The 14,205-nt window shown below is 45.3% G+C and overlaps 1 protein-coding gene across 1 annotated transcript; it reads left to right on the top strand.

The window, feature by feature from the left end:
* Nucleotides 1–949: 949 nt before the first annotated feature.
* On the top strand, nucleotides 950–13,463 carry ANKRD66 (ankyrin repeat domain 66). Its single transcript, XM_024215736.1, has 3 exons — nucleotides 950–1,100; nucleotides 6,103–6,331; nucleotides 13,283–13,463. Exons 1-3 carry the CDS (start codon nucleotides 962–964, stop codon nucleotides 13,461–13,463), a joined length of 549 nt encoding a protein of 182 aa, XP_024071504.1. The 5' UTR covers nucleotides 950–961.
* Nucleotides 13,464–14,205: the final 742 nt, after the last annotated feature.

Below are 14,205 nucleotides of genomic sequence, written 5' to 3'. Positions count from 1 at the left end.
CTGCCGAAGCCGCGGGACCGGCGGATCTCCAGCAGGCATGCCGCCGAAGGCAGCCTGACTGCCGCCCCCACAACGACCGGCAGGCCGCTCCCCGCGGCTTGCCACCCCAGGCACGCGCTTGGTGCGCTGGTGCCTGGAGCCGCCCCTGGTTCCTAGAAGAGCTAGTTTTGTTTTCTGGGGATGCTCGTAATTTGTCAGCAAAGCAGCCACTTAAGTGATCTCCTAACACAATGGGGGACCCAAAGCGTGATAACACATATTGCACAGGCCTCACACCCAGTTGGATTCATAGGATAGTGCCTGTGCTGTGGAATAGCCTCAAGGCTCCTGCACAAATGCAGAGCATGCCGGTGGGGGAGAACAGCATTATATTTTTTTATAAGCAGTGTGGTGTGTCAAGATCTGCCCAGAATAACATGGGGAATATCTGAGCAGTTACATCTTTTCTTTAAAACAAAAACAAATCTGTACAATAAGCCTGCAGCTTTAACAAGGGAGGAGCCAGTTTCCATGGTAAATAAGTAACAACAGACCTGGAGGCCAATGTGTGTTGTGAGCTGGCAGAGCTTCAGCGACATCTTTGAGAAATGCACTATGGTTTTATCTGTGGTTTTCTTTATATACTGAGGTGCACTTTGTAACAGATTTCCCTGAACTCAGAGACTAAATACCTAGCAAACATCACCAGCAGACTGTAATCAGTGATTGGTTTAAGTTCAATTAACTGTGGATGTTAATTTTCTTCCTTTCTTTTTGTCTCTCTGCCTTTCTTGTTTTGGCCTTCGATAAAATCTTGCTACAGATGGTTAATGTCTGAATTTTGGACACTGCCTAATCCATTCAAATTGTCTCTTGGGCAGAGGCTTTCTGAGCCACAGTTACTGAAAACTGCTATATAAAGCATGTGCATGAAGTTGTTGTTTTGTTGTTCTTGTACCAGGGGTTGTCAGAACTGTGCAACATGACAGAGCTTCATGAAGCTGTAGCTCTGGGCGATTATGATTTAGTGAATGAGCTTCTGAAAAAAGGGCTTTGTGATGTGAATTACAAAGATACGGACTGGAATGACAGGACACCATTACACTGGGCTTCTGCTAAAGGTAAGAGGGCCGTGTACTCAGTAGCCCATGTAGATGCTGACCTTGAAGTTATAGAAGATAGTGCTGCTTATTATTATACTACACTATGCAGCATAGGTGCTGGAACTAGGGATGTTGGGGGTGCTGCCGCACCCCCTGGCTTGAAGTAGTTTCCATCATATACAGGGTTTACAGTTTGGTTCAATGGCTCTCAGCACCCCCACTATACAAATTGTTGTAGCACCACTGCTGTGCAGGCTGTTAATGGGATTATGCAGCGTACCGATAATTACACTGAAAGGTTCTGATTCTTCTGTCCTTGCCCAAACAGACAAAATATTGAAATTAAAAGGGAATTTTGCCTGTAAAAGAACTTGTGGAATTGGACCCCAAATGATCATTTCTTGTCTATATAAAGTATGATTATTTTAAAGGGATAATGTGTAATTTTTACACACTGTGTACAATACAAGGGCCCTGTTTCTTCCCTCACTTTGATTTCACACTGGAATAGCTGCGTTGACTTGAGTGGAGTTATTCCTGATTTACACCTGTGTGAAAGGGGAATCAATGTGTAAACACAATGGGCATTTAGGAAAAACAGATTGAGCACAGTAACTACACAGTGATTTAAAATCCTCCCACTTTTATTTTTAGTGTTGAATTTTTCAAATCAGCAATGCAGGACCAGATCCTGCCTGCACCTGACGTTTTGTGTTTTAGCATCAGAACTATTTATTGAGGTCCAACCAGGTACGACCCCTAGAAGGCAGTGGGTGGAACTGTGCGGATGTAACCAAGGACTTAATTTTAAAAGAAAATGGTTTGTATGGGAGTCACTGAGAGCTTAATTTAGCCTGCAGAATCTTTACAACAGGTGACAGTGCATGAGAAGGAAAGAATCCAGCTTGACCCTCAGATCCCAGGTTGAATTTACAGGGCAATTAATGAGGGGGGAAACAAACATCTTTTTACTTGCATAGGAACTGAAATCACCAGACAGGGTTAGACCTAAAGTCCATCTAGTCCAGTACCCTGTCTCTGACAGTGACTAGTACCAGATGCTTCAGAGGAAGGTGAAAGAACCTCACAGTAGGCAGATGTGGGATAATCTGCCCCCCACATTTGTCTCATGCTGATCTCTAATAGTTAGAGATTGGCTTAAACCCTGAACACATTTATTCACCAAGTACATGTGGTCTACAGGGCATTGAGACACAAGAAACAGACCATTTCAATACCATTCAAATCACTTTGCCATCCTTTGCGGTAGAGCTGCATTATAATGCATTAACATTTGTAAAAAGCTTTGAGATCCTTGATGATCCTCTAGAAGGACAAAGAAATTCTTACCTTATTTGGTGACTTTTATTGTTTCAGTCATTATTAATTCACTTTTCCTTGCCGCTGGACTTTCCCCTGAGATGTTGTTCCCAGATGGAATGAAATGAAATACTACACATTCAGAACAAATAATTACTTTGTTACGGGGGCTATGGGCCTGATCTAAAGCCCTTTGAAATCCAGGAAAAAGGGTTCCCTTGACTTCATTGGCCCTTGGATCACATATAAGGATTAACCCTTATAAAAGTTAGGAAGCTTGGGGAAGTGCCAACAGAGACTTATGCAAGGGGGATACGATTAAACTTATATTAATTGGTGTGCGCTAAAAATACACTGCACAAAAGCAGTGACGAGTTAGGGTTGCTCGAAGCACCTTCGATCCCAGTTAATGTGATATCCCTTTGTAAGACATGTAATGAGTTTTATCTCTGTTGTTAACTCCCTAATTACCTGCCTAAGAGCCTTACACATGATGTGCAGAGCGTGCCAGCTGGCAGAGGCATATCAATGCCATTTCTAGTTTATGTAAGTGATGCCTACTTAGTGTGGCACTCTGTTCCCCTCTAGTGGTGGCTAGACCAGCTAGAGACTGATGAGCCTGCTATATCCTTGGCTCAGAGAGCTGCATCTTTTAGCTCAGGCAGTAGAGCCTTATGTATTGAGATCCAGAGGTCTGATCCCTGCTGCTGATGACCCAACCTGGAGCATCAGCATTACACTTACATTCTAAGGGCCTGATCCTGCAAGTTGCTGAGCATCTCCTGCAGTTACCTAGTGCTCTCAACTCCCATTAGCTTCAGCAGGGATTAAAGGCACCCTGCAGGATTGGGACCTACGTTAGAATATGTGATTATATGAAACCCTGGGATTGGGGGTAGCTGAGGAGAACAAGTGATAAAAGGTTAAATGAAATATATGAGTTTGGAAGGGTGGGAAACAAAGTGATATATCACTGTGGCAGGTTAATGATAGTTGGGTATAAAAGGTATGGGTTAAGTTATTGATATTGGGCCGGTTCTCAGCTAATGTAAACTGGCATAGCTCCATTGACTTCAATAGAGGCTCCGGTCCATTGTGTATTGTATTGTGTCACAATAGTACGCAAAATGCTAACCCCCTGCAACCAGCACACAAAATCTAAACACCCTACATCCAGCTCTTCAAAGCATTAAACATAAATATAAAATGTACATTTCCCTCAATATTTTTCACTGACCTGGATGAACAGTTTCACACTCTGTGCAGCCCAGAGCTGTGCTTTGTATTCATGTCCGAACTCAGCCAGGTTTTCTCCCTCTCCCTCAGCATTTCAGGAAAAGAAATCATGTGTAAGCGTGGATGGAATACAAAGCTGAGAACAAGCTGGAAGGACAGGTTTTTGCACAGAAAAATCTATGTCTTTCCAACTCCCACCCAAGCCTCCCTCCCTCCCCAAACTAAAAAAAATCTGTGAGTCAAATCCTGAGGTCTTTACTCTGTTCTTACTCAGCCTTCAGCCTGGCAAAACTCCCTTTGGAATCAATGGAATAACAAGTAAGGACCTAAGTATTTATTTCTATGCTAGAGCCATATTTGGTAGGCTTCGCAGACTTGCACTTCTGTCCCCCATAACCTGTCTCCAATGTCTTTTTGCCTTCCTCATTGCCTTTCAGTGCCCTGTCTCCTCTCCATTTCTCTTTTTTCTCTTCTTCTCGCTTGTCTGTTTTTGTGAAGCATCTATCTCAGTGTTTCTCAAACTTGGGATGCCGCTTGTGTAGGAAAAGCCCCTGGCGGGCCGGGCCGGTTTGTTTACCTGCCCCGTCCGCAGGTCCGGCCGATCGCGGCTCCCACTGGCCGCGGTTCGCCGCTGCAGGCCAATGGGAGCTGCTGGAAGTGGCGGCCAATACGTCCCTCAGCCCACGCTGCTTCCAGCAGCCCCCATTGGCCCGGAGCAGCAAACTACGGCCAGTGGGAGCTGCGATGGGCCGGACCTGTGGATGGGGCAGGTAAACAAACCGGCCCGGCCCGCCAGGGGCTTTGCCTACACAGGCGACGACCCCGGTTTGAGAAACACTGATCTATCTGCACTGCTTTCTGGTCAGCCACTAGGGCACTCTAGGAATTGAGTGAAACTCTCTGCAGTTTCTTTCTTCCCGTGATCACTGCTGAACAGGATATTGCTGAGAGATGTAGTTTTTCTGTGATTGACTAATGTCACCTGGGATGCATGAAGGCTCAGTGAAATATAAAGAGTTAATGACTACAATACAATGGTCTGTGGTTAAATATTCTGCAGATGAGCAGGGTCCCGACTGGGAGGCAAGTTAACATGGCACAGAGATGGTATCTAAGGGCTATTGTGGGTGAATTCTGCACTTGGTGTTTTACTTATCTGTGCTGCAGTGTTTGTTATACTGGGCTGATCAAAAATGTGTGTGTATTTCCAGGTAAGGCCATAGAACAAGGTAAGTCTCAAAGGGTACGTTTACCCAGCAGGAAAAAAAAAATGCATTAGCGAATCTCAGAGCTGAGATCAACTGACTCGGGCTCCCAGGGCTTGTGCTGTGGGGTTAAACAGAGCAGTGCAGTTGGTTGGGCTTCGGCTGGAGCATGGACTCCAAGACCGTCCCTCCTCGCTGGTTCCAGAGCCCAGGCTCCAGCCTGATTCTGAATGTCTGCACTGCTATTTTTAGCCTCACAGCTGACCCAGGCCAGCCATGACTGTGCCATGGGTCATTTATCCCTGTGTAGAGATACCCTGAGACTCTTTGCTGAGGGTTTTTTTGCTGTAGATGTACCCTGATTGGCTTATCCATCTCCCAGGCAGGGCTGGCTCCAGGCACCACCGAAGGAAGCAGGTGCTTGAGGTGGCCAATGGGAAGGGGCGGCATGTCTGCATCTTCGGCGGCGGGTCCCTCAGTCCCTCTCGGACCGAAGGACCCGCCGCCGAATTGCCACCGAGGAATGAAGCCAGCAGCGGGTTTTTTTCCCCTTCGCTGCTTGGGGCAGCAAAAAAGCCTGAGCCGGCCCTGCTCCCAGGCCATGAGGTCTGGACAAAGAGACTGGGGATCTGGTTATTTTTAAAACGGTATTCAAAATATAGATTTTAATTATGCTGGTGTGAGTCCCTAATGATTTAAAAAAAATATCCATGCCCTAAAAAGAAAATCACAAGACTCAGATTTGCAAGTGCTGGAAACGCAGCAACGACCAATCCACACCCATAAACCATGGTCACCCCAGCTGAAGCTCGTATGCTTGGCACTGCATTCATAGTGGATGTCGTCCGGCTGCTGAGATTTGAATTCCTGTAGCCCAGATGCTCGAGGACAAGCTCTGCCTAACTAGAGGGAGTATGTAATATACTAACTAGAGGGAGTATGTAATATACCGTATACCACATGTGTGGATCTGAACCTCAGTACCCTTCTCTGGATGGAAGGTCAGACCGAATCAGCTGATTGTGGCTATTTTCTGTCTACAGAGGTTATAAGACCTAACACGAGTTCAGCTAGCAGAGCATCAGCACAAGTGGTAGAGGTTTGTGTGTGTTGGAACCAGAGTTCCTGGTGACGTCACTGCCGTGCTTGTTGTCCGTGGACTCAGATTCTTTACACTGCCATATAGTTTATAGAACATCTTGAATATTTTCACCTTTGAACCATTTTTTTCCTCCCTGTGTTTTCTGCATATCTACAAGGGCAATCGGAGATGGTAAAGCTACTTGTGCACCATGGCGCTCGCCTTTGCTTGAGAACTGATGTGGGTTGGACTCCAGCTCATTTTGCGGCTGAGTCAGGAAGACTAGGTGTGCTAAGGACTCTTCATTTTTTGCATGCCGCCATCGATGCAGCAGATCTCTATGGGGACACTCCGAAAAGGACTGCAGAAATCTACGGACACAAAGACTGCGTGAAGTTCTTAGAAATGTAAGTAGTGACAGAATTCTGCACACAGCTGCAGTAAATGAAGTGGAAGCCAGTGAAGGTGAAATTCACTCCTATAGAGGGCCAGCGCAATGGCCTATGGAGATATCCTATCTCCTAGAACTGGAAGGGACCTTGAAAGGTCATCAAGTCCAGCCCCCTGCCTTCACTAGGCAGGACTAAGTACTGATTTTGCCCCAGATCCCTAAGCGGTCCTCTTAAGGATTGAACTCACAACCCTGGGTTTAGGGGACTAATGCTCAAACCACTGAGCTATCCCTCCCCCTCAACTTGCATGTCACTCTAAACCTGTGCAAGCCCTAAGGTTTAAGTGGCATATAAATGTGCTTAGGCCTTCTGCTGGGCTTCTGCACAGGAGTGAGCAAATGGAAAGACCTTTGTTGATTTCAGTGAATCCACTGAGCCAATTATCTTAAGTGGCTTGCTGCCACTGAACAGCACTTCATCATTTTCTATCTTTTCAAAGTATTCTGGCTATAGGTCCAGGTTTCCTAAAGAGTTAAGTACCCAGGAGCTCCCCTTAAGGCACATAAATAAGTGGCTTGAATTTTAAATGTTCTATGACTATTTAAGCTCTGAAATGAAGTGGCCAGATTTTCAAGAGAGAATAAACAGGAGCTTCTGGGTACTGAGCCCTTGTGAAAATCTGGCCGCTTCACAGTGGTGCTTACAGGGGAGCTGAGCTCTTCAGAAAACTATGGGTATGTCTCCACTGCAATAAAACACCCGCCGCTGGCCTGTCTCAGCTGACGCAGGCTTGTGGGGCAATTAAATTGCAGTGTAGATGTCCAGGCTTGGGCTGGAGCCCATAGTCTGGGATCCCAGGAGAGGGAGGGTCCCAAAGCCTGGTTTCCTGCCTGAGTCCAAATGTCTGCACTGCAATTTTATAGCCCTGCAGCCTGAGCCCGCATCAGCTGACATAGTAGACGTATCCATAGTTCCCACTTCTAGGCTGATGAGCTACAGCTGTATCCTGGTTCTATGACGGGAGAAATAGAAAACAGCCTAACCAGCTTTCTTCAATTGGTGCTGTCACTGCTACGCAGTTTTCTTGTGAGTGAATAGTAGGACTGTGAGGTTTTTATGTTTATTTTCCAAAACAAAATAGAATACTCTAGGCAGTCCAATTTACACAAACCAGTTCCTGCTTTCTGGGTCTAAACCCAAGAAATCCCAGCTGCTGCCTTGGAAGGTAGAAGGGAGAGTTAAGTTGTGCGGAGCTGGCCAGAGAGTGACAATTTAATTCTGCGAAGACTTTTAAGATTTCAAAGTTTCGTGTCTTTCCACATTTCCGATGAAAAAGCATTTTGTGGAAAATGTTCCAACCAGCTCTATTGTCTCATAACTACCTCTGGCATTTACATTGCATCCATAAGGCTTCTCACTAGCAAGTCTTTGAATTCTGAATGGGTAGCCAGGCCCCTTTTTCTTAACTCTTCACAAACATTCATGCCATTGGGATTATGTTCCCACAGATATTTGGGGGGATTGGTTGTTTGTCATATGACTACCCATATTCACATGCAAAAGGGGGGTATTCGTGCATAAAGAGGACTATTTGTCATTTGCTCTTCACCAGTTGTTGGTTTTATTTTTTAAAAGCCTCAGACATCCATTGAGGAAGCTGAAAGAATTGTGTGACTTAGGTGACCAATTGCACATAGGGTGACCAGATGTCCCGATTTTATAGGGACAGTCCCGATTTTTGGGTCTTTTTCTTATATAGGCTCCTATTACCTCCCACCCCCGTCCCGATTTTTCACACTTGCTATCTGGTCACCCTAATTGCATAGCATGAACACTGAATAGGTAAAGTGAACAGCCCTTTGGCAGAACACTGTTCATCCAAGCTAACTGGTTAATACTTAGAAATAACAGTTACTCTGGTAGAAATCAGAATTGGTTCACAAATAATTTGCAAAAGAAAGGATAAATCAAAGAAATTCTTTATTCAGAATAAAAAACAGTTCTACGTCTAATCGCAGGCAAAAAATAATATATTCAAGAAACATGTACACCACCACCACTGCACTAACTATATGTAACTATGAAATTAGAGCACATATCCTTGATTTTTTCCTGCTTAATATTCAAACGAAAATGTACCCATTCAAATTTAGCCAGATCTGTCAAGTCAGTATACTATTCTGTAAGTTTTCACTGTTTCTCACCTTTGGAATACAATGTTTTTACACTGTTAAAAGCTATCATTTAGAATTACACATGTGATTTCCACAATCAACTGACCCAACGGGCCATTTGTATGTTTGGCATGTTGACCATATGTGTTTGCTTGTGGTGAAAATTAGTGTTGACTTCAATGGAGTTATGCCAATTTACACTAGCTGCTGGAAATGGGCCATGATTCTAACTGGGATCTGAACAAAACATTTTCTTTGGCTTTACTAGCTTAGTTACATCTCAAAGATACAATACAACTGTATGTGGAATAGCTAATTTCACCCAAATTGTATCCCAGAATGAGATGAAGAGCCAGTGACACCATTACTAAAGGGAGGATATGTCTCAGACCGCTGGTCTGTTCCAATAGTGCAGGTTCCATGTTGTGAAACTAGCTGCCAAACTTTCTGCTCTGATTTTTAGGTACATTAAGGGCCCTGTGACAGGGTATTAAGCAGAAAAATGCTCAGCCAACCCTCTCTCACTCCAGCTCCAATTAAGAGAGGTGAATTGGAGCTAGGGTGACCAGACAGCAAGTGTGAAAAATCGGGACGGGGGTGGGGGATAATAAGAGCGTGTATAAGAAAAAGACCCAAAAAGCAGGACTGTCCCAATAAAATCAGGACATCTGGTCACCCTAATGGGAGCTGGGTAGACCACCTGCAGGGCCGGGTCCAGGCACCAGCGCAGCAAGCAGCTGCTTGGGGCGGCCAACAGAAAGGGGCGGCATGTCTGACTCTTCTGCGGCGGGTCCCTCAGTCCCGCTAGGAGGGAAGGACCTGCCGCTGAATTGCCGCCGCAGGATGAAGCGCTGGCGGTAGAGCTCCCGCCGAAGTGCTGCCGATCGCAGCTTTTATTGATTGATTTATTGCTGCTTGGGGCGGCGAAAATGCTGGAGCCGGCCCTGACCACCTGTCCCAGATTGGGGAAGCTTGAACAGCTGCTGCCTCATCAGGCTGGGGCTGGCTAAGAGTCCCAGGGGAAGGAAGCCGGGGGGGGGGGGGGGGCTGGAAAGAGGAAAGCTGCAGGAGAGGAAAGGCAGTGAGGGGAAGCAGAGAGAGAGATAGCTTGCCCCCTCTCTCCTGCCGGTGGACTGCAAGAAGGGGACTACGTGTACGGTGGAAAGGTGGTAGGAGCACAGCCTATAAATAAAAGCACCAGGTGGGCACTGCACCAAAAGGTCTCTGTGTGACTTTCTCAGCCCAGCAGGGGCAAGAGCCAGTAGGGCCCTGCAGGGACGCTGCCCCATGCCCTTTCCACCCCAGAGTTGTGTAAAGGGGACGTAGTGTAAATGAAAGCCAGGCACTCCATATTTAATTCAGTTTACTGGAGTAAAAGTTTTAATAAACAACACCATTATTAATAGTCAAAGCACATTAACACGAGTTATGAAGCAAAGTAATATATCATGTAACACCCAGGAGCCTTCAGACAAATAAAACATGTTACAATGGCAAAAACAATTCTGAAACAAAATGTTTTTAAAAATAAAACCCTTTGGGCTAGATCACATGCCGGTGATTAAGGACAGACAATGGAGCTGACGAAGGCCTTCTCTGGTGATGTGACATCCACCCTCTCAAGCTGGAGTATGGGGTGACAACAGCAATTGCAGCTTCAGCTCCAGTTTCGTGAGACAGCCAGGCAGCTGAAGCAGACCCCAGGCAATTTTAATGCAGGTCCTGAGAACCAGCTACATTTCACCGGTGTGAGAGACAGGCCTAGATTTTTGATTAAATACATATTTTAAAAGAGAAATTTACTTTCCAATTCACAGCCCATCAGTTTGTCCTCTGCTCCCTCTCTTGCTCTCAGGAACTACAGCGTTCTCTCCCTGACTCAGCCCTCTGGCCAGGTCACTAGTGTAGTTTCCCCTTAGGTTCCTGCTCTCCAGCCATCTCAGGCAGTCTTCTGCTTCACTGCCTCATAGTACCACTCCCACAGTGGCTGGCAGGGGAACATGGGCCCACCCTCTACTCCGGGTTCCAGCTCATTCCCTGAACCTTGCTGTCTTTTCCTAAGCTACTTCCATACCTCCTGGCCTTTCCCACTCCTTTGCATTTGCCAGTCTCCCTCCTCCCTGGGAATAACTCAACCCAAACACTCCTCCCTTCCCCCAGGGAGTGACTGCATCTTTCCCCCTGCTGCACCCTCTGCTTCCAGTTTTCTGGTCTTTTGTATCAGCCGCACCTGTCCCTTGCAGGTGAGCTTCTCTCTAGTTAGCTGCCTCCAGCCTAAAGCTCCCCTGTTTGCAGCCTAATTAGCTGATTGGGCCCTCCTGACCTAACCCAGCTCTTGCAGGGCCAGTGTGGGGTCCACAGCCCATCACAGAAGGACATTGTGCTTTTCACTTCTTGAATGGGGGCTCCTGAAACTGGCTTACCTGTTTTGCATCTGCCAGGTGTGACTCCAGAGAGAGAAGAAGAAGAGGAGGGGAGAAATGATGAATGTGGCAAAAGCCACAGAAAATCCAATGCCACGGAAAAGAAAAACAAATTTGTCTCCAAGATCAAGTCTTTCATAGTGTTATTTTCTGAGAGACTGGGAACAGAATAATTACATTGCATTTTGTAGATGTCACAGAAGAAAGGGATGCTGTTGACTAAGGAGAAAAACATAAACATGAGGCGCCACCAGGCTATCAGCTTGGAGATTCGCAGGTTTAGGTGGATGAAGAAAGGGGGCTGAAATCTGCAATTCCGACATGGTAAAAGCCCTATAAACAGGCTGCCCAGAGGATGGGAGAGCTTAGAAATCAGCTGACAGCTGTGAATGCTCGTTATGCATTGGTCTAGAATAGAAGCTAGCAGAGAATGCCATATAGAAAACCCTTAGCATTGCTGTGCACAAGAAGCAAAACCTGGAGATCCCCAGAATGGTCAAGATCTTATCACCTGAGTTCAGGCCTCTCTTTTTTGACAGCCACAATGAATTTAGCCAAAAGCCAACAACTGCCTCACCTCTTAGAAACGCCAAGAAACTGACAGTGGATGAGGGAAAATTACAGCTTTGGGAACATTACAACTGTTGCCTCCCATTGTTTAAGATGTACACAAGTTCTGTTCCAGAGGTCAAAGGTTTTCATGCAGCACTCTGTTAGAAACTGGGCAACAGATGCACTGCCCTTCTCTCTGTATGTCACGCATGCAAAACATGGCTTAATATGTATACTTAAATGGAATTGTTCCTGCTATACTAGGCATGTAAATGTGAGGTGTATTCTGTTACTGAGGGTCTGGGTCACTCCCTGATATTTGCGTGTCACGTGGAGAGTTTTATACAGAGTTAAAAACAATGTTTGTGTCAGAGGCCTGGAGTTTGTTCTGGAACAACAAAAACACAATTTACATCAGTTTTGGTCTGCAGCAGAAATTCCCCATCTTGGGTTCTTTTACACTAATTTTGCACCGGTGCTGATGGCTAACCAAGGTTCAAGGAAGCTGAGAACCTGGCGCTCTGGTGTGTTGCCATCTCATTTTCAGAGTGCTTAATGTTGAAGCCACAGTTGCTGTTCTAGGAGGCCCCTTACTGGTCAAGCTGTCTTCTGTCAACCCTGATGGGGCCTCATACAGAATGGTGCCAGAATTCACAGTATCTCTTGAAATCAACGGGAGTTGCAATCATCAGCAAATGCCAGGAGCAGGCCCTTATTATTCTCAATTTTTTGTTATGTATCTAGGCTTTGTCCATGGAAAATCATCAATCCTTTTCTTAAAGATGGATTAATGGTTTAACCATGAGGTCTAAACTCTCAGGAACTTAAAGGATACTTCCTGCAGGGTAGAGGTAGCCCTTCAGTAGCCTCAGTTATTGTGATCGCCAGGAAAATTATCTTGGATACAATAGCCTTACCTCCATTTTGAACATTACAACTATTGGCTGTCATTCTTGAAGAGGTACAGAAGTTTTGTCCCTGGTTGACATATGCACTACCCTGAGTCTGCAGCCCATATACAGAAAACACAGCTTTGAATAGTTAAACAAAATAAAATAAGTGGATATGTTTCTCTTCCTAATTAATCACCTGATTAATGAGGAATGTACATGGCAAGAGTATCCTCTTCATGAGTATCAGTGTCACTCACGGATATCTGCACTTTCATCCAAAGAGCCATGCACAGAAATAAAATAAATTTTTAAATTGTCTTGTAGAAGGACAGATGTTCATGACAGTGCACTAAAGCTAAATGTAAGAAATGCCAGAGATCCTGCTAGCATACTATGGTAATTTTTCTTTAATTTTCTAGTTTAAAATTTGAACTTCTACAACACAGCTTTATTTTTTATAGCATCTTCCATGCAAACTGTATCCCAGAATGCTATACAGAGTTGCATTAGTGAATAAAGCAGAACAATGTATTTCTAAGAAGAAGTGGGCTTGAGTTGCCAAGTTCAGATCTGGATTTGGATGCAAAATTAAGTTTAGGGTTGTTATAGTTCCAGGTTTGGTTCAGACCACTTTAGAGACACCACCAGCTGCAAAGTGTAGATTGGGATTGAAACTTCTTCAGATTTTCTTGCTGTTCTGATGTTTTGGTTCTGAACCATCTCCAGTTCTAAATAATAAGCGATAGCAGAAAGAGGGGAAATGAAGAAACTTAGGCTGGTTATTTTTAACTGAATTTTTGTGTATGACCGGTTTGCAATGTTTTAGTTTGTTTCATTGAATGGAAAGTCCACAGCAGTCCTACAAGCGTGGTCTGACTGTGCAGTGTGCAATGGTTATGGCAACGTTTTTTCTTTCTTCCGTAGAGCTGAGGTGGAGTGCAGGGACTACCGTTTGGTGGCAGGATTGAAAGGAATTCAACTGGACCAGACAGATGAAGACTGGGAACTCAAGAAAGAAGAGCTTGAGAAAAATACACCCTGTGCTCAAGCGAAATATACACGCTCTACTCAAAAGAAAAACAGAGGAAAGAATGTGAAACAATAGCGTCTTCAGATTCCTTTGAACTAGGGAAAGTCATAGAGAGCTAGTCAAAGACACTAACAGACCCCAGATACATCTGGAGTATGAAACATATACTAAATGTTTGTCTACATGGTGCTTTAGTCCACGTCAGAGGGGTAAATTGTAGTCTGCACTAGCATGCTGCGTGCTGACTAGCTTGTGTGCGCCCTGCTGGCATGCACCGAAAGTTCTCTGGTGTGCATTACCGTAGCCCTGTTTCAGACAGGCCTATGTTAATGTGGGAACTTTTAGTATGCGCCACGAGGGTCCACGTAGGTCAGTTAGTGCATGACACACTAGTGGGGACTAAAATTGACACCCCTCTGGTGTGAATTAAAGAACTGTGTAGAGGAGACCTAAGAGAAAAAGCATATGGTCTGTGTGGTGGGTTGTACATATGGCTATTAATGGGAAGTGGCTAGAAGTAGTGGATCTATCTATCGTGACAAAGTCAATCCTGACAGACAGAGTGGTGGAGGGCAGATATATCAGCCCTTGGATGGCGAAGGTCCTGTTCCCTATGAGCTGAAAAAAGGTTACCTCAGGTTAAGGCCAGTTAAAGGCTGTCAGTGACCTTACAATCTCTTCTGGGGAGAGTGAGGAGGGGAGAGATGAGAGACAGGCTGCAATGGGGTAGTGGCACCACCAGAAAGGAAAGGCTTGGTGGAAGGCTCTCTCTCCTCCCGATAGGGAAAGAAACTGAGTTAACAGCTGCTTGGGGGAA

Source organism: Terrapene carolina, unplaced genomic scaffold (assembly GCF_002925995.2).
Source record: "Terrapene carolina triunguis isolate 2854851 unplaced genomic scaffold, T_m_triunguis-2.0 Scaffold42, whole genome shotgun sequence".
NCBI classification, from domain to species: Eukaryota; Metazoa; Chordata; order Testudines; family Emydidae; genus Terrapene; species Terrapene triunguis.
Note: the sequence above shows the minus strand (reverse complement) of the source record. Positions and strands in the feature narration are given on the sequence as shown.

Excerpts from the sequence above, each read along its gene's own strand:
- ANKRD66 (XM_024215736.1), top strand. The coding sequence starts at position 962 with ATGACAGAGCTTCATGAAGCTGTAGCTCTGGGCGATTATGATTTAGTG. Across the intron at positions 1,101-6,102 it reads ACACTGGGCTTCTGCTAAAG|GGCAATCGGAGATGGTAAAG; the intron begins GTAAGAGGGCCG and ends CATATCTACAAG. Across the intron at positions 6,332-13,282 it reads TGCGTGAAGTTCTTAGAAAT|AGCTGAGGTGGAGTGCAGGG; the intron begins GTAAGTAGTGAC and ends TTTCTTCCGTAG.